The sequence below is a fragment of the Erythrolamprus reginae genome, chromosome 13 (assembly GCF_031021105.1).
Source record: "Erythrolamprus reginae isolate rEryReg1 chromosome 13, rEryReg1.hap1, whole genome shotgun sequence".
Classification (NCBI taxonomy): Eukaryota; Metazoa; Chordata; class Lepidosauria; order Squamata; family Dipsadidae; genus Erythrolamprus; species Erythrolamprus reginae.
This window is the reverse complement of record NC_091962.1, coordinates 10,261,128-10,279,633: the sequence shown is the minus strand read 5'-3', so window position 1 is coordinate 10,279,633 and position 18,506 is coordinate 10,261,128. Positions and strand designations below refer to the sequence as shown.

The 18,506-nt window shown below is 40.6% G+C and overlaps 1 protein-coding gene across 2 annotated transcripts in view; it reads left to right on the top strand.

Moving 5' to 3' along the window:
- Window positions 1-18,506, top strand: part of CCDC88B (coiled-coil domain containing 88B) — a 45,254-nt gene continuing 26,748 nt past the window's right edge. Inside the window, exons 1-9 of one of the 2 annotated variants that reach the window (XM_070766760.1) lie at window positions 1-136; window positions 2,347-2,474; window positions 3,651-3,759; window positions 4,529-4,598; window positions 7,077-7,135; window positions 12,058-12,141; window positions 14,183-14,314; window positions 15,277-15,401; window positions 16,174-16,255. In XM_070766760.1, the coding sequence (XP_070622861.1) occupies window positions 77-136; window positions 2,347-2,474; window positions 3,651-3,759; window positions 4,529-4,598; window positions 7,077-7,135; window positions 12,058-12,141; window positions 14,183-14,314; window positions 15,277-15,401; window positions 16,174-16,255 (849 nt within the window). In that variant the 5' untranslated portion in view covers window positions 1-76. Of the gene's footprint in view, window positions 137-2,346; window positions 2,475-3,650; window positions 3,760-4,528; window positions 4,599-7,076; window positions 7,136-12,057; window positions 12,142-14,182; window positions 14,315-15,276; window positions 15,402-16,173; window positions 16,256-18,506 lie in introns of those variants that run through there. The other variant, XM_070766758.1, reaches the window with a different exon arrangement.

Genomic DNA, 18,506 nt, shown 5'->3' with positions numbered 1-18,506 from the left:
TGCACTGAACGCGACATTACCTAAAGCCTCCAGGAGCTTTGGATGGAGAAAGAAGACAACACAGCAAACCACGAGGATGGATGAAGATGGACTTGAAACGATGGAAGAATTCGTATCCGGGCCCTTGGTCACTTGGGTGAGCCTCACATGGGGACGGGGATGGAGGAGGTGTTCAGGGTGGGTTGGACTTGTGGTAGTCAAGAAAGACAGAGATCTTAGTAGGGCTTCGTCTAGCCAACCTCCCTTCGCCTTGTCAACTTGAAGATTGGGTGGACTTCAATTCCCAGAATCCCCCAGCCAGCCTGCTTGAAGATAGATCTGTCCAGGAGAATTCTGGGAATTCTGGGAGTTGAAGTCCACCCAATCTTCAAGTTGACAAGCTGGGGAAACATTGATCTTCTAACCCTTCCAGCTTGAAATTGGTTGATGACATTCTAAACTAAGTTCCAAGGTGTGGAATAGAAACCAACTTGATGGATGGGAGCTATTTTGGGGGGATTCGGATCTGGGGGCAGAGGAGTTTTGGAGGACTGGGGTCCCACCAAGATTGGGCAACCTGTGATGTACCACCCACTCTCCTGTTTTGGGACCCTCACACCAATCTTGCCTTCTTTCCCTCTTTACATCACCAAGTGTGTTGACTTCCCAACATTGCGATGTGGACAAAGGACCCAAGTGACAGACTAAACCTTAACTAGGTTTATGTGTGTTTTGGAATATGTGGACTCCCAACCAAAAGGGTGTGGAGGATGGAGCCTTGAGTCCTGAAAGATGAGAGACTTGCATTAAAATTTGTTTCACAAACAAATAAACAACTTGTGGAGATAATAAGCTGTTTTTTAAGGATGGGCCTCTGCTGGGTGGACTTTTTAATTATATCTCCTAACTGTAGTCTCTTATTTATCAGTTCTCTTAATTGTGGATTCATTTGTGTCTTTCCAGGGTCAGAATTTCTTCATTTATGTTTCAGAATTACTTGTTCCTTGTTTCATTTAGAATAGCCCCATATTACCATATAAGTCAGCGGTTCTCAACCTGTGGGTCGTGACCCTTTTGGAGGTCGAACGGCCCTTTCACAGGGGTTGCCTACGACCCTCGGAAAACATATACCTTGTTTTTCGGAGTATAAGACACACCCATAAAAGGGGCTGACAATTTGAGTGTGTCTTATACTCCCAAAGTAGCTCTTAGGAAGCTTTTTTCCGCCTTAAGGAGACACTAATGATCTTCCCAGCTTGCAGGCTGGTTTTCATTGCTACTCCCTCCAAAAAAGTTTTTTTCCAGCCCTAAGTCTTTGCAGGCTTGTTTTCATTGCTACTCCCTCAAAAAAAGTTTTTTTCCAGCCCTAAGTCTTTGCAAGCTTGTTTTCATTGCTATTCCCTCCAAAAAAGGTTTTTTCCAGCCCTAAGTCTTTGCAGGCTTTTCATTGCTACTCCCTCTGGAAAAGGTTTTTTCCAGCCCTAAGTCTTTGCAGGCTTGTTTTCATTGCTACTCCCTCTGGAAAAGTTTTTTTCCCCACCCTAAGTCTTTGCAGACTTGTTTTCATTGCTATTCCCTCCAAAAAAAGGGTTTTTTTCCAGCCCTAAGACTTTGCAGGCTTGTTTTCATTGCTACAACCCTCCAAAAAAGTTTTTTTCCAGCCTTAAATCTTTGCAGGCTTGTTTTCATTGCTATTCCCTCCCAAAAAGATTTTTTCCAGCCCTAAGTCTTTGCAGGCTTGTATTCATTGCTACACCCATCGAAAAAGCTTTTTTTCCCAGCCCTAAGTTTTTGCAGGCTTGTATTCATTGCTACTCCCTCCGATAAAGTTTTTTTCAGTCCTAATGAGCTGTTAAAAATCTTCCCACCTTGCAGGATTTTTTTCATTCCTTTTTTTTCTCCAACTCCAACTGGCTGGAGAATTCTGGGAATTGAAGTCCACAAGTCTTCTTGTGGAATTCTGGGAGTTGAAGTCAGTAGTGGTTTTCACTTACCTTCGCTACTGGTTTGGAACAGTGAACGCTTCTCTGTATGCGCAGAACCTTCTCCACATGCACAGATCGTCTGTGATATATCTGGATGGGTGGGTGGAGCCTCCCACCACCGCCGCTACAGATTCGCCCAAACTGGAGCAAACCGGTAGCAGCCCACCACTGATTGAAGTCCACAAGTCTGAAAGTGACCAAGGTTGGAGATCCCTGGTTTAAATAGTTGAGGAGTTGATGTGTTCATGGGCCAACTAAGGAATTGATGACAATTGCTCCTCTATTTACGGCCACAATGTTCTGCGAGGTGGTCGTAAAGTCAGTCGGCAAAGGCCAGACTGGCACTTTTGATCATCCTTGCCTCGACATCTCGGCTCAACAGATGCTGACGCTGGAGGATCTGGTGGTCAGGAAGACCCCCGACCGAATTCACCAGGGAGAGGAAGAGGCGAGCGAATATTTCCGAAAACTGGTTAATGGAGACTTCCTGCATCAGGTCATGCAAATGATGTGAGTCATACTTTTTGTCGGCGTTAAGATGCAACACGACACAACACAGCAAAACTTGGTCTGATAGTGTGGTTCAGTGTAAAAAGAAAAAAAAACCCCATAACTGAAAGAGGTTACACCTCAGAGACTCACAATTTTCTTTTTAAATAAACCAAACAAACAACAAAACAAAACAAAACCAGATATTTTCCCCATTTGTAAAGACGATGAGGTGTAGGGAGCTGCCAGGATGAAAAATTGGTGTTTTATTCAATTAACAAATATTTAATTAATTAATATTTAATTACTATACGTGGTATGCTTGTAAGTATGAGTGGTTCTTTAAATTGGGGTTTTTTAGATTGTTTTAATATTAGATTTGTTTACATTGTCTTTTTATATTGTTGTTAGCCACCCCGAGTCTTCGGAGAGAGGCGGCATACAAATCTAATAAATACAATACAATACAATACAATACTATTTAGTTAATTAATATTTAATTAATAATTAGAAATGCCTCTTTGGAGGCTGGTTGGCTGTTGTGCACCCAGTTTGTGGTTCAGTTCTTGAAAAATTCATTTTCACAAGTTGCGTGTTTTCTGCAGAACTGCTGGGGTAACACCCCGGGCTTATTGTTATAATGCACAGCAGAAAAGATTCAAGATGGGTGATTGACAGGTTTTTAGCGATTTAGAGAGCAATTTGCAGACTTTTCCCCCCTTCCGCTTAAAAGAGAGAACACAAATGTCTACACTGAATTTGTGACATGCTGGCTGGGGGATTATGGGACTTGAATTCCACCTATCTTCAAGCCTGCTGGTTGGGGGATTTATTTTATTTTATTTATTTATTTTGTCCAATACACAATGAGGGTTTTAGTGGGTATATATCTATATACACATAGTAAAATACACGATGAAGGTTATAGAGGAGATACTCAAAGTAAAATATATCTATGAAAGAATAGAAAAGAAGATATAGTAATAGAACATATCAATGAAAGAATAGAAGAAGAGATATAGGAATAGAAGAAAGGTACAGGAGATATAGGAGAGCAATAGGACAGGGGACGGAAGGCACTTTAGTGCACTTGTACTCGCCCCTTACTGACCTCTTAGGAATCTGGATAGATCAACCGTAGATAATCTAAGGATTCTGGAAGTCCACCCATCTTTAATTCTCCATCTCCATCCTTAGCGACCTGATTCCTACAGGACCTCCATCTCCTTGGAGTGATGGCAACAGCGAGGAAGAGAGATTGCAAAGCCTTCAAATAGTCATCCAGAGGCTGCAGAATTTCTACAGGGTGAGTTGAACTGGGATCTTAGGATCTGGCACCATAGCTGGAAGGATCTCTACCAGCAGAAACTGTTTTCTTTGTTTTCAACCAGATCAGGATAAAAATGTTCGATGGAGGGTTGTTGTTTTCCCCAACATTGGCTACTTTAAGCTATGTGGCAACATACAAGGAATGGAAATGGGATGGGATGGGATAGGATAGGAATATGTATGTATGTATGTATGTATGTATGTATGTATGTATTTATTTATTTATTTATTTATTTATTTATTTATTTATTTATTTTGTCCAATACACAATGAGGGTTTTAGTGGGTATATATCTATATACACATAGTAAAATACACGATGAAGGTTATAGAGGAGATACTCATAGTAAAATATATCTAAGAAATAATAGAAAAGAAGGTATAGTAATAGAACATATCAATGAAAGAATAGGAGAAGAGATATAGGAATAGAAGAAAGGTATAGGAGATATAGGAGAGCAATAGGACAGGGGACAGAAGGCACTCTAGTGCACTTGTACAATACAATACAATAGGAATAGGAATATAGGATAGAATAGAATGTAGAATAGAAAGTAGAATAGAAACAGAACAGAATAGAATATGGCCATAATTCACTTTTTTCAGGGCTGTTGTAACTTTGAACAGTCACTAAATGTTGTAAGTCAAAAATTACCTACATTTTCTTTCTTTCTTTCTTTCTTCCTTCCTTCCTTCCTTCCTTCCTTCCTTCCTTCTTTCCTTCCTTCCTTCTTTTTTTTATCCCAGGATGAGCTCCACCAGGTGATCCTTTCCCCGCCTCCAAATCTCCATGTTATGGTCAGAGAACCCTTCACAGGTAATGTCTGGGGAGGAATTTAGATTGTGATGGATAGTCAGATATTTCATATACGTTGTGTTCCATTTCTTGAAAAACTCACAAGGTGCATCCCTCGGCCTTTGTTTTATGGCTGCCAGCCTAGGACAACCTTCTTCCAAATCTAACGGAGTTGGAAGGTACCTTAGAGGTCTTCTAGTCCAACCCCCCTGGTCAAGCAGGAGAACCTATACCCATGATGGCGAACCTATGGCCACCTAGGTGGCACATGGAGCTATAGCGGAGGGCACGCAAGGCATTGCCCTATGTCAGCTCCACTCCGCATGCAAACACTGGCCAGCAGATTTTTATTGACCTTTAGGGAAGGCCATTTTTGCCCTCCCCAGGCTTCAAGGGGCTTCCCTGAAGCCTTCGGAGTGTGCAAAAAGGCCCAATGGGCAAACCGGAAGTCCGTTTTTCCAAACTTCCTGTTTGCCCGTTGGACCATTTTGCACACTCCGGAGGCTTCAAGGGTGAAAAACAACCCAACCAAGGTGTGTGTGTGTGTGTGTGTGCATGCGAGGGGATGCACACATGCGCAGTGTGATGGGCATGGGGGATTGTGTGCCAGCGCACACCCTAGCGTGCGCGCACACTCCCATTTTCGGCAAGCAAGAAGAAAACGGTTCACCATCACTGACCTATACCATTCTGGACAAATCGCTGTCCAATCTCTTCTGGTGATGGAGCATCTATGACTTCTGGTGGCAAGTCGTTCCCCTGGTTAATTGTTCTCACTGTCGGGAAATTTCTGCTTAGTTCCAGGTTGCTTCTCCTCATTTAGTTTCCATCCGTTGCTTCTTCTCCTATTCTCTGAGAATAGCATTTGGGGGGGGGCGGCCCTTCAAATATTGGGATCTCTAAAAATAATTGAGAAATAAACTTTTAAATCATTTTTGAAGGCATACACGAAGATTTAATTTTAATTTACTAAAGACCCAGATGACAAAATAAGGATTGGTGGCAGCAAAGGGTAAGGATTTAACACAGAGGTGAAAGGATTAAATTAGATATTGAGTTAAGATTTTTATGTTTTATTATAGATAGAAGAAGGGAAATATAAGGGAATAGATTTCATAATATCGCTATCGGTAAATAAAATATGTTTCATGTGTAGCTAATTTTAGCAAAGAAGAGGAAACCACTTTGTTAAAAAGTATATATTTAAGGCATTGTTAGGATTTTTTCCTGAAAGTTTAATGCAAGAAAGAAATATCAATTATTATTATTTTAGGCACATTTTGTGTTTTTTACTGCTTGTGTTGTTTTTACTGTATGTTGGAACTGAAACTGGCATCCACTCCATCTACAGTTTAACAGTTATTAAAGTCTTCAACTATTGGTGGAGGATTCTCCCAATGGAACCTGACAGACTCCCAAAAATGTGCTTAGAAGAACAGATGGGCACACCCAAACCCACTACATGGGTCAACCAACTTTCTCAAGCCACCCTATATTTCGGTTTCTCAATGCAACACCTGCTTTCAGCCGGACATCAGGCCAAGGAAATATTTAAACAAAGAGTTTTAGATGTTAATGCACAAACTGATATGGAGGCACTTGCTAAGTGCAGGTCACTGAAATGGTTAGCCAAGAACAAAACAGCCTTTCAACTAGAAAAATACCTGACAATGGGTCTGACCCAATACCATAGAACAGCACTCACTAGGGCAAGATTTCAGCAGTTAGATTCTATGGTCAAATATGGACGATTCCACCAAGTGCCATATTTTGAGAGAACATGCATTTGCGGTGCACCAGAAATAGAAGACATTGGACATGTGCTATTCAATTGTAAACTATACTCCTCAGTAAGACCTCAGTATTTACAGCCCCTACTTGACAAAATCATACACTGGGACTGTAATAAACAATTATCATATTTTCTTCAGGGTACAAATGTATATGTAGTTTCTAGAACCGCTAAGTTTATAGTCAGGGCTGTTCAGATGAGAATACGTTTTATAGAACATATTGGGGTGGCATGCAAAGGAGATGAACTCACTTAAGAATATTTTATATCAGTATCTTAGATTTGTTTAATATAATCCTTTGCACGAGTTATATTCTCATGTTTTACTACTCAATTTTAGCATATTATACTGCATTTTAACATGTTATTTATTCAAATTCCCTCTATTTTAGCCAATTTTATTGTATTTTAACCAGTCACAGTTTTATGACGACCGGTGTGGTCCTTTTCCTCGCTTTGATATGGTCGATTGACTAATCAAATAAAATTGATATTGATTGAATACTGTATGTTGGAGAGAAATAAAGAAAAATTTATACCCCCTCAAAAAATATTGGAAACTTGCTATCATGTCCCCCCCCCACTAGGCCTTCTTTTCAATAAAATTTGGGCTGGAAACCCATTTTGCTAGGGGAGAAGTAGCCATTTGAAGAGAAAAGGAGGAAGAAAAACAGGAAGGGTTTTAAATCTTGGCTTTCCCATTTCAGCACAGGCCGTTCAGGAGATGAAGAAATTGGTGCAGCTCCTGCTAGGAAGTGCTGTTCAGGTAGGTTTATTCATTAGAAACATAGAAAATTGACGGCAGAAAAAGACCTCATGGTCCATCTAGTCTGCCCTTATACTATTTCCTGTATTTTATCTTACGATGGGTCTATGTTTATCTCAGGCTGGTTTAAATTCAGTTCCTGTGGATTTACCAACCATGTCTGCTGGAAGTTTGTTCCAAGCATCTACTACTCTTTCAGTCAAATAATATTTTCTCACGTTGCTTCTGATCTTTCCCCCAACTCACCTCCGATTGTGCCCCCTTGTTCTTGTGTTCACTTTCCTATTAAAAACACTTCCCTCCTGAACCTTATTTAACCCTTTCACATATTTAAATGTTTCTATCCTGTCCCTCCTTTCCCTTCTGTCCTCCAGATTATACAGATTGAGTTCATGAAGTCGTTACTGATAAAGTTTTACGCTTAAGACCTTCCACTATTTTTGTAGCCCATCTTTGGACCCATTCAGTTTTATCAATCTCTTTTTGTAGATGAGGTCTCCAGAACTGGACACAGTATTATTCCAAATGGGGTCTCATCAGCACTCTATACAGCGGGATCACAATCTCCCTTTAAAAATTTTAAAATGTAATTTATTTATTAAATTTGTATGCCGCCCATTCCCAGAGGACTCAGGGATTTACAATTTATGGGAATCTTTTATCGGTTTGTCTCAGTGGCACTGAATGATATATTGTGATTTGGAAGAATGTTATTGTTGTTGTTATCTGCAATTGCATCACAGCAGCCAGTTGTTTCGCCAGATTTGGCATTAATTACTCGTTGAGCTCCACCCAGAACCTAGGACTTCGTAATATATTTTGAAATTTATGCGCAGAACCGAGCAATGCAGCTTTCTGCATTTGATTGACAGTGATTTTGCCAATTTTGAGCTGTTTTAGATGCTTTGGGGACAGCGCCCAGTGTTCCAATTGCCACTGGAATTACCGCTACTGGTCTGTGTCATAATCGTTGAATTTTGGTTTTTAAACCCTGGTTTGAATCCAGGATTTAAATCCAGTTTTGATTCTCCTCACCTCTCTTCCTTCGTCAGCGACTGTCCTCCTCCTCTTCTTCTTCGTCCTCCCACCCAAATTCCGAGCTTTTATTTCTTTCCTTTAAAATTTTTTTTTAAATTAAATTTCATAGACAAACATGACATACATAACATGCAACACTTAGTGGAGCTACAGTCGCTCCGCTCAGAGTAGAAGTCATCTTTATATTTAAGCATACAAAAATGAAAAGAAAAAATATTGTCGTTGTTTAACACCGTCTATAAAATATTTAAAAATATCAATTATAAAGTGGTAGATAAGAACACGTCTAAAATATTTCGCAACATATGTAAAAATTTTAAAATTCTAACTTAAATTGAGCTAAAATAAAAGAAAAAAAAGGAAGAAAAAAAGATGGAAGAATAAGGGTAGAAAAAAAAGGAGTTCACATTTATATAGAAATATAGAAACATAGAAGACTGACGGCAGAAAAAGACCTCATGGTCCATCTAGTCTGCCCTTAGACTATTTCCTGTTTTTTATCTTAGGATGGATATATGTTTATCCCAGGCATGTTTAAATTCAGTTCCTGTGGATTTACCAACCACGTCTACTGGAAGTTTGTTCCAAGGATCTACTACTCTTTCAGTGAAATAATATTTTCTCACGTTGCTTTTGGTCTTTCCCCCAACTAACTTCAGATTGTGTCCCCTTGTTCTTGTGTTCACTTTCCTATTAAAAACACTTCCCTCCTGAACCTTATTTAACCGTTTGACATATTTAAATGTTTTGATCATGTCCCCCCTTTTCCTTCTGTCCTCCAGACTATACAGATTGAGTTCATGAAGTCTTTCCTGATACGTTTTATGCTTAAGACCTTCCACCATTCTTGTAGCCCGTCTTTGGACCTGTTCAATTTTGTCAATATCTTTTTGTAGGTGAGGTCTCCAGAATTGAACACAGTATTCCAAATGTGGTCTCACCAGCGCTCTATATAAGGGGATCACAATCTCCCTCTTCCTGCTTGTTATACCTCTAGCTATTCAGCCAAGCATCCTACTTGCTTTTCCTACTGCCCAACCGCACTGCTCACCCATTTTGAGGCTGTCAGAAATCACTACCCCTAAATCCTTCTCTTCTGAAGTTTTTGCTAATACAGAACTGCCAATGCAATACTCAGATTGAGGATTCCTTTCCCCCAAGTGCATTATTATACATTTGGAAACATTAAACTGCAGTTTCCATTGCTTTGACTATTTATCTAGTAAAGCTAAATTATTTACCATATTACAGACCCCTCCAGGAATATCAACCCTATTGCACACTTTAGAGTCACCGGCAAATATGCAAACCTTCCCTACCAAACCTTCCCCTATGTCACTCACAAACATATTAAAAAGAATAGGACCCAGAACAGACCCTTGTGGCACACCGCTTGTAACCTGTCTCTGCTCAGAATACTCGCCATTAACAATAACTCTCTGATGTCTATGCTTCAGCCAGCTTGAAATCCACTGAACTATATTGTGAATAATCATCATCTACTACAATATAACTACTAAATGCTGATATATTTAAAGTAAAATAACAATAAAATTATCTCTTTTTCTTTGTATCCCACCAAATATGTACCTTTTGCCAAACATCATAGAATTCTGATTCTTCTTGGTTATTTAACCTTCTCGTCATCATATCTAATTCAGCACATTTATTTCTTTCCTAATGGGTTTGCACGCATCGTTTGCTTTTACATTGATTCCTATGAGATAAATTGCTTCTACTTAAGAGCCTGGTCACGGAACGAATTAAGTTCTTAAGTAGAGGGACCACTGTATTTTGTGATTTTTGTGTGTTCCTTTCCATCGACCTTGCTATCCCCTGGTACTGCGATGTCAACAGTCACCTTGTTTTTGTCAACCAGCATAATGTGAGCCGCCCCGAGTCTTCGGAGAGGGGCGGCATACAAATCCAAGTAATAAATAAATAAATAAATAAAAATGTATGGTGTTGTTATGCAAAAATCCCACATGATCTTGACCAACTGATTATCAGCGACTCTTTCAACCTTGTGTTCCTACCAGTGTGTAATAGTATGGATGTTGTAGTTGTTGCATAAATCCCAATGGAACATTTGCGCAACAGAGTTGCGCTGTAATTTGTAATAGAGTCTGTGTGATTTTTTTGGCAGCAGCTGAGCACATGGTCTACCGTTTCATCAGCTTCCTTGCACAATCTGCCTTTAGCATCATTTGAGGATTTATCCATTTTGGCCTTTATGGCATTTGTGCGAATTGCCTGTTCTTGTGCAGCCAGGATCAGTGATTCTGTCTCTTTCTTTAACCATAACAAAAAAAAATTTCACTGTCCACTTTTGTCTTTTATTTTTTCCAGAAATTGGCCATGGAATGCTTTATTTTGCCAACTCTCCATTCTTGGTTTTATCACTTTTTTTTCTGTATTCTTATTTCGTCTGTTGGGTCTTTAATAGATTTTTGTTCTTTACTTTAATTAAATGTTCTTGACTTTCTTTCAAATAATCTGTCACCACATGTCTTATCCAACTGTTTGCTTTATTTGTTTTTTTTAATTATTATTGTTGTTGTTGTTGTTTTGTTATTGTTGTTATTTACAGTTGTATCACAGCGGGTACTGGTTTCGCTGGATATTGCATTAAATACTAGTTGAGCCCCACCCACATCACCATCAATAATAAAAACAACAATAACAATAACAATATAATAATAATAATAATAATAATAATAATAATAATAATAATGGACAGTTCTTGGAGAAGATTGAAGGCAAAGTGGATAAAGAAAAGACCTGCTCATGGCTTACAAGTGGAACACTCAAAAAGGAGACAGAAGGACTAATACTGGCCGCACAAGAACAGGCCATTAGAACAAATGCTGTCAACGCCAGAATTGAAAAATCAACAGACGATCCAAAGTGCAGACTCTGTAAAGAAACAGATGAAACAATCGATCACATACTCAGCTGCTGCAAAAAGATCGCACAGACTGACTACAAGCATAGACATGATGCTGTGGCACAGATGATCCACTGGAACTTGTGCCGGAACTACCATTTACCAGTGGCAAAGAACTGGTGGGATCCTAAGCCTGAAAAAGTGGTCGAAAATGAGCAAGCAAAACTACTGTGGGACTTCCGACTTCAGACTGACCGAATTCTGAAGCATAACACACCAGACACTGTGATCGTGGAGAAAAAGAAAGTATGGATCATCGACATCGCAATCCCAGGAGACAGCAGAATTGAGGAGAAGCAGCTAGAGAAATGAGTGAAATACGAAGATCTAAAAATCGAGCTGCAACGACTCTGGCATAAGCCCGTGAAAGTGGTCCCAGTGGTACTTGGCACACTGGGTGCAGTGCCAAAGGATCTCAGCGGACATTTGAAAACCATCGGAATTGACAAAATCTCCATCTGTCAATTGCAAAAGGCCGCTTGACTGGGATCAGCAAACATAATTTGCCGCTACATCACGCAATCCTAGCTGCTTGGGAAGCGACTGACTGGTGATGAAATACAAAATCCAGCACAGTGATCTCGTTTGCTGTGTTGTACTGACATAATAATAATAATAATAATAATAATAATAATAATAATAATAATAATAATAATAATAATAATAATAATAATAATAGTATGTCAGTACAACACTACAAACGAGATCACTACAATAAATACAATAGCACAATAGATTATTTGGACTAGACTTGTTCTAAACCTATTTCTCTGCAATAAAACATAACTTCCTCCAACTCAGTTCCAGATTCCTAGATAATCTCATTAAATAAGTTTCTTGCATTTTGTTTTTAGATCTGTATTTTTATGGTTAATGATTTCTTTTTTTTAAAAAAAGAGAGAGAAGTTGTTGACTATTTTCTTTGAACTTCCAATAGTGTGAACAGCGAGACGTGTTCATTGGTCGGATCCGGTTGCTGGACATTAGTGTACAAGCTGCTTTGGCTTCTGCTATCAAAGAGGTAAATGATAAGACATTTAAATTTAAATAAATTTAATTTTTTTTAAATTTAAAGAAATTTAAATATTTCCATCTCCAACTGAAAGGGATAAATGAAAATGTTTTTAAATGTTTCAGTGGGTAAACTGCCCAGAGTTGTAATATGCAAATAATAATAATAATAATAATAATAATAATAATAATAATAATAATAATAATAATAATAATACAGTAATAATAATAATAGTAATCATAATAAAAACATTTGGAGCATCACTTGAACGCCATTGGCATTGACGAAATCCCCATTGGTCAATTGCAAAAGTTGAATAAAATGCATGTGGCTCAACAGGGAAGAATTAAGATGGTCGAAATGTGGAAACTGCAGTTAGTCGCTTAGTTCTAGCGTGAATTGTGGCTGACTCGCTGTTTCATACAATCTTCTATTGTTACTGCGGCAAAAGGAGAAGAAAGTGGCTTTTTCTATGCGCATCCTGTTAATTATTCCTCCCCTGCAGCTGGAAGTGTCTTTGCTGCGGTTGGAAAGTGTATATATGGATAAACAAGAAGAAATATTAAAATAATGAATAAATAAATAAGAGAATTATATTAGCAGTGATATGATTTAAGATTTACGTTAGAAATAGCATTGATGTGATTTAAGAGTTATGTTAGAACTAGTTTATGTATGAAAATTTATTATATAAGGTAAAACAAATTTCTTCTTTTCATTTAAAGTAATAAGTTTGAATTTAAGTATTTTTTGAATGTATTCTTTTTCTGTATTGAAATTTTACTTCAAAAATAAGCGGGGAAGATATAACCCCACTTTTATGTTAAATGTATGTGTGTCAGTTTTGTCCATTTTAAGAAAATTAATAAAAATATATTGGGAAAAAAAAAGGAAAGCAAGAATTACCGGCGAGATGCAAAAGAGAAAATTGAGGTTCTAGGTCCCAAAGGAGCTTTTTCCAAAAGGCAACTGGGCTTTTTTTGGTGGGGAGGGGGAGTTCCTCCCCTTGAAAACTTTTCTTTATTTTGTATTGGCCAAAGGGTGATTGGACAGACGAGGGAATTTGTCTCCAGCTCAAAAGCTCTCAGTGTACATACACAGTGCAAACTCGACTGCAGAAAATACGACTGCAACAACAGAGTGGTCAACGTCTGGAATTCACTACCCAACTCTGCGGTTTCTTCCCCAAACCCCAAAAATTTTAAGTAGACAGATAGACTGTCTACTGTGGACCTCACCCCATTTCTAAGAGGTCTGTAAGGGTGTGTGCAGAAGCCCACCAGTTGCCTACCGTCCCTGTCTTACTGTCCTATTGTCCTCATTTATCAGTACAGTGGATACCTCTACCTACAAACGCCTCTACTTACGAACTTTTCTAGATAAGAACCGGGTGTTCCAAGATTTTTTTGCCTCTTCTCAAGAACCATTTTTCCACTTACAAACCCGAGCCTCCCAAACTGTAACCGGAAAAGGCAGGGAGAAGCCTCCGTGGGGACTCTCCGGGAATCTTCTGGGAGGAAACAGGACCGGAAAAGGGAGGGAGAAGCCTCCGTGGGGCCTCTCTAGGAATCTCCTGGGAGGAAACATGGCTGGAAAAGGCAGGGAGAAGCCTCCGTGGGGCCTCTCTAGGAATCTCCTGGGAGGAAACAGGACCGGAAAAGGCAGGGAGAAGCCTCCGTGGGGCCTCTTGAGGAATCTCCTGGGAGGAAACAGGGCTTCCACCCTCCCTGTGGTTTCCCCAATGGCACACATTATTTGCTTTTACATTGACTCCTATGGGAAAAATTGCTTCTTCTTACAAACTTTTTCTACTTAAGAACCTGGTCACTGAACGAATTAAGTTCATAAGTAGAGGGACCACTGAACTTACTTTGCTGATGCTTATGTTTATGCCTCTACCTGCTATCTTGTACATATTTGACAAAAAAAATAATTATTAAATATACAAACAAAGGCGGCAATCACCGATTTGCATCGGTTCACACCAACCGGTAGTAGCGACCTGCGTGTGAGTTGGCCAGCCCCAGCGCTATGCCATGTTGCTTTCCAGGTCAGCCAGGAACCGGAAAATGTCCTGGGCTTGGAGTGGAGAGAGATGGACCCATCCAGCATGCAACAGCTCCTGTGGGACCTTGGGGCCCGAGTTCAAAAGCTGGTGGCCGAGCGAGATGCAGGAGTGGAGGTAAGATACACAACAATGGCAAGGGGGACCTTCATCTCACCAGGTCCACCTGTGCGGCGATTGGATCAGATCAGACCCCAGCTTTGGTACAGCCAATGCCGGCCTTGCGAGGTAGGCCAGGCCATAAACACAACCATGAATGTAAGCTCTGTCTTAGGAGTAGTCTTCTATTTATGACCACAATTGGATAGGAATTATTGTTCCTAACCAAGGGGGTTGTTAAAAGAGACAGCCGTGATTTTTGCAACCTTTACAACATTGTTGAAGGGGAGGGGAGGGAAGGAGAAAGCAAAAGGGGAAGGAAAGGAGGAAGGGAAGGAGAAAGGGAAGGAAAAAGGGAAGAGAAGGAAAATGAAAGGATCAAGGGAAGAGGGGAAGGGAAGAGAAGGAGAAAGGAAAGGAAAATGAAAGGAGAAAAGGAAAGAAAGGAAAGGAAAAGAAAAGGAGAAAGGAGAAGGAAGGGAAAGAGAAAGGGAAGGAAAATGAAAGGATCAAGGAAAGAGGGAAGGAAGGGAAGGAGAAAGGAAAGGAAAAGAAAAGGAGAAAAGGAAGGAAAGGAAAAGAAAAGGAGAAAAGGAAGGAAAGGAAAGGAAAAAAAACGAGAAAGGGGAAGGAAGGGAAGAGAAGGAGAAAGGAAAGGAAAACGAAAGGAGGAAAGGAAAAGACAAGGAGAAAGGAGAAGGAAGGGAAAAAGAAAGGGAAGGAGGAAGGGAAGGAAAAGAGAAAGGAAAGGAGAAAAGCAAGGGAAGGAAAAGGGAAAGGAAAGGACTTTTTTCAGTGCTGCTGTAAGTTTGAATGGTCATTAAATGAGTGGTTGTAAGTCGAGCTCTATCAGTATGAGAAAAAGCCCTTGGAATAATTCCCATCATTACTTGTGGTCCTTTCGGGAGGCCTCAGAGGGAGGGCGACCATCTCTGCACTTTCAACCTCATTTTTAAAAAAAATTCTTCCTCCTTGCACAGCAATTGTGGGAGCTGCAGCAGAAACAGGGACCCCCCTTGGTGGCCCAGCTGGAGAGTAGCCAGACCCATCTTGGGGTTCAGCTTGCCGAACGTCAAGCCCATGTGCGGCATCTACAAAGCGAGCTGTGAGTTGGGTGGGCTGAAGTGGGGATCAGTGATGCTCTGAGGATGGGGGGGGGTTGGGGTGAACAATTCAGAAGCCCCTTCCTTCCTTCCTTCCTTCCTTCTTTCCTTCGTTCCTTCCTTCCCTCCTTCATTCATTCATTCATTCCTTTCTAACACAAATTCCTTCTCTCTCTCTCTCTCTCTTCCTCCTTTCTTCATTCCTTTTTCACACAAATTCCATCCCTCCCTCCATTCCTCACACAAATTCCTTCTTCTCTCTCTCTCTTTCTCTCTCTTCCTTCTTCCTTCCTTCCTACCTTTCTCACACAAATTTCCACCATCCCTCCCTTCTTTTCTCACACAAATTCCTCCCTTTCTCACTCAAATTCCTTCCTTTCTTTCTCTTTCTTTCTCTCTCTCTTTCTCTCTTCCTCCTTCTTCACACAAATTTCCTCCCTCCCTCCCTCCCTTCCTTTCTCAAACAAATTCATTTCTTTCTCTCTCTTTCTTTCTTTCTCTCTCTTCCTCCTTCCTTCCACACTCAAATTTATTCCTTCCCTTCCTTCCTTCCTTCCTTCCTTCCTTCTTTACACAAATTCCCTTTCTTTCTTTCTTTCTTTCTTTCTTTCTTTCTCTCTCTTTCTTTCTCTTTCCTCCTCTCCCCTTTCCAACAGAAATTCACTCATTCCCTTCCTTGTTTCCTCTCTTCTTTCTCTTCTCTTTTTTGAGTCTCCCTCTCTGTCGCCTCTCACCCCCTCCCATCAGACCTGACTTTCCAATCTCTTCTTTCAGGGAGAGGAAGATGGAGGAACTGCTGGATCAACAAGAAGAATCCAGGAATTTGGAGCAACAGCTGCGAAAGATTCAACAAGAGGTGATTTTCTCACCCTAAGCAAAGCCTCACCCACAACAGGCCTCCTTGGCCTGACTTTAGAAAGCTTGGGTTTAAATGATTGGTCTGTAGGTTGAGGAGACCTTGGGAGATGATGAAGACTCAGAGCCAAGGGGGAAAAATTGGATAAGAGGCAACTGAGCCCTCGGCTGCATAATGGGTGCCGAAAGAGGTTCAGGAGGGACCCTCCCTAGTCTCTCAGGCTGTACAGGATATAGATGTGAGAAAGTATAGTGGTACCTCTACTTATGAACTTATTTCGTTCCCTGACCAGGTTCTTAAGTAGAAAAGTTTGTAAGAAGAAGCAATTTTCCCCCTTAGGAATCAATGTAAAAGCAAATGTGTGCAATTGTGGAAACCATAGGGGGGTGGAGGCCCTGTTTCCTCCCAGGAGATTCCTAGAGAGGCCCCATGGAGGCTTCTCTCTGCCTTTTCCGGCCCTGCTTCCTCCCAGGAGATTCCTAGAGAGGCCCCACAGAGGCTTCTCCCTGCCTTTTCCGGTCCTGTTTCCTCCCAGGAGATTCCTAGAGAGGCCCCACGGAGGCTTCTCCCTGCCTTTTCCAGCCCTGTTTCCTCCCAGGAGATTCCTAGAGAGGCCCCACGGAGGCTTCTCCCTGCCTTTTCCAGCCCTGTTTCCTCCCAGGAGATTCCTAGAGAGGCCCCACGGAGGCTTCTCCCCACCTTTTCCGGTCCTGTTTCCTCCCAGGAGATTCCCAGAGAGGCCCCACGGAGGCTTCTCCCTGCCTTTTCCAGCCCTGTTTCCTCCCAGGAGATTCCTAGAGAGGCCCCACGGAGGCTTCTCCCTGCCTTTTCCAGTCCTGTTTCCTCCCAGGAGATTCCTAGAGAGGCCCCACGGAGGCTTCTCCCTGCCTTTTCCAGCTCCGTTTCCTCCCAGGAGATTTCTAGAGAGGCCCCACGGAGGCTTCTCCCCACCTTTTCCGGTTACAGTTTCGGAGGCTCGGGTTTGTAAGTGGAAAATAGTTCTTGAGAAGAGGCAAAAAAGACTTGAACACCCGGTTCCTATCTAGAAAAGTTCGTAAGTAGAGATGTTCTTAGGTTAGAGGTACCACTGTATGTGAGAAAGACCTTGATGGATGCCATGGGAAGGGTCAAGTAAGAGACAAATGAGCCCTCAGCTACCTATTGGGTGGAGAAAAAGAATTAAATTCCCTAGTTTCTCAGGCTGTAAAGGAGACAGTTGGATATTTGTACTTTCAGATGTGCTACATTCTATTAATGTAGCTTTAGGCAACTGGTGGATAAGAGTCAGCTTAGCCCTCAGCTGTATAACAGGTGGAGAAAGCCACGCAGAAGGGGCCCACCCTAGTTTCTCAGGATGTAAAGATGAAGGGAGATATACGTACTTACAGACTTACAAGATTTTATTAATGCCACCTAACAATAAAGCAAATCTGATCCCCTTTCAAGGCTAACGATTATACACTGCTCAAAAATAATAATAAAAGGAACACTTAAACAACACAATGTAACTCCACATAATCAAAACTTCTGTGAAATCAAACTTCTGTCCACTTAGGAAGCAACACTGATTGACAATCAATTTCACACGGCTGTTGTGCACATTCAACTTTGTACAGAACAAAGTATCCAATGAGAATATTTCATTCATTCAGATCTAGGATGGTTCTTTGACTGTTCCCTTTATTTTTTTTGAGCAGTATAGTTAGTCCTCAACTTACAACCATTCCTTCAGTGACCGTTTAAGTTACAACCGCACTGAGAAATGTGACTTATAACCGTTTTTCATGAATTGGGCTTGGGCAGCATCCCCCAGGATCTGTTGACTGTTTTTTTAAATTAATGGGTTTTTAGTTTATATTTTTAACTATTAGATTTGTATACGTATTGTTTGCATGTTGTGATCTGGAGAAGGGCGGCATACAAGTCTAATAAATATTATTATTATTATTATTATTATTGTTATTATTATTATTATTAATAATAATAATAACAATAACAACAAAACAACAACAACAACAATAATAATAATAATAATAATAATAATAATAATAATAATAATATGACCAAAATCCAAATGCTTGGCAACTGGCTCCAATTTATGACGGTCATAGTATCACACGATCCCCTTTTGCGACCTTCGAACAAGCAACATCAATGGGGAAGCGGGATTCCCTTTAATGACCGTGCGAGTAACTAAAGTAATTCCCTTCCCTGGGGGGGAAGAGAGGTCGTAAAACTGAGCAAAACCCAC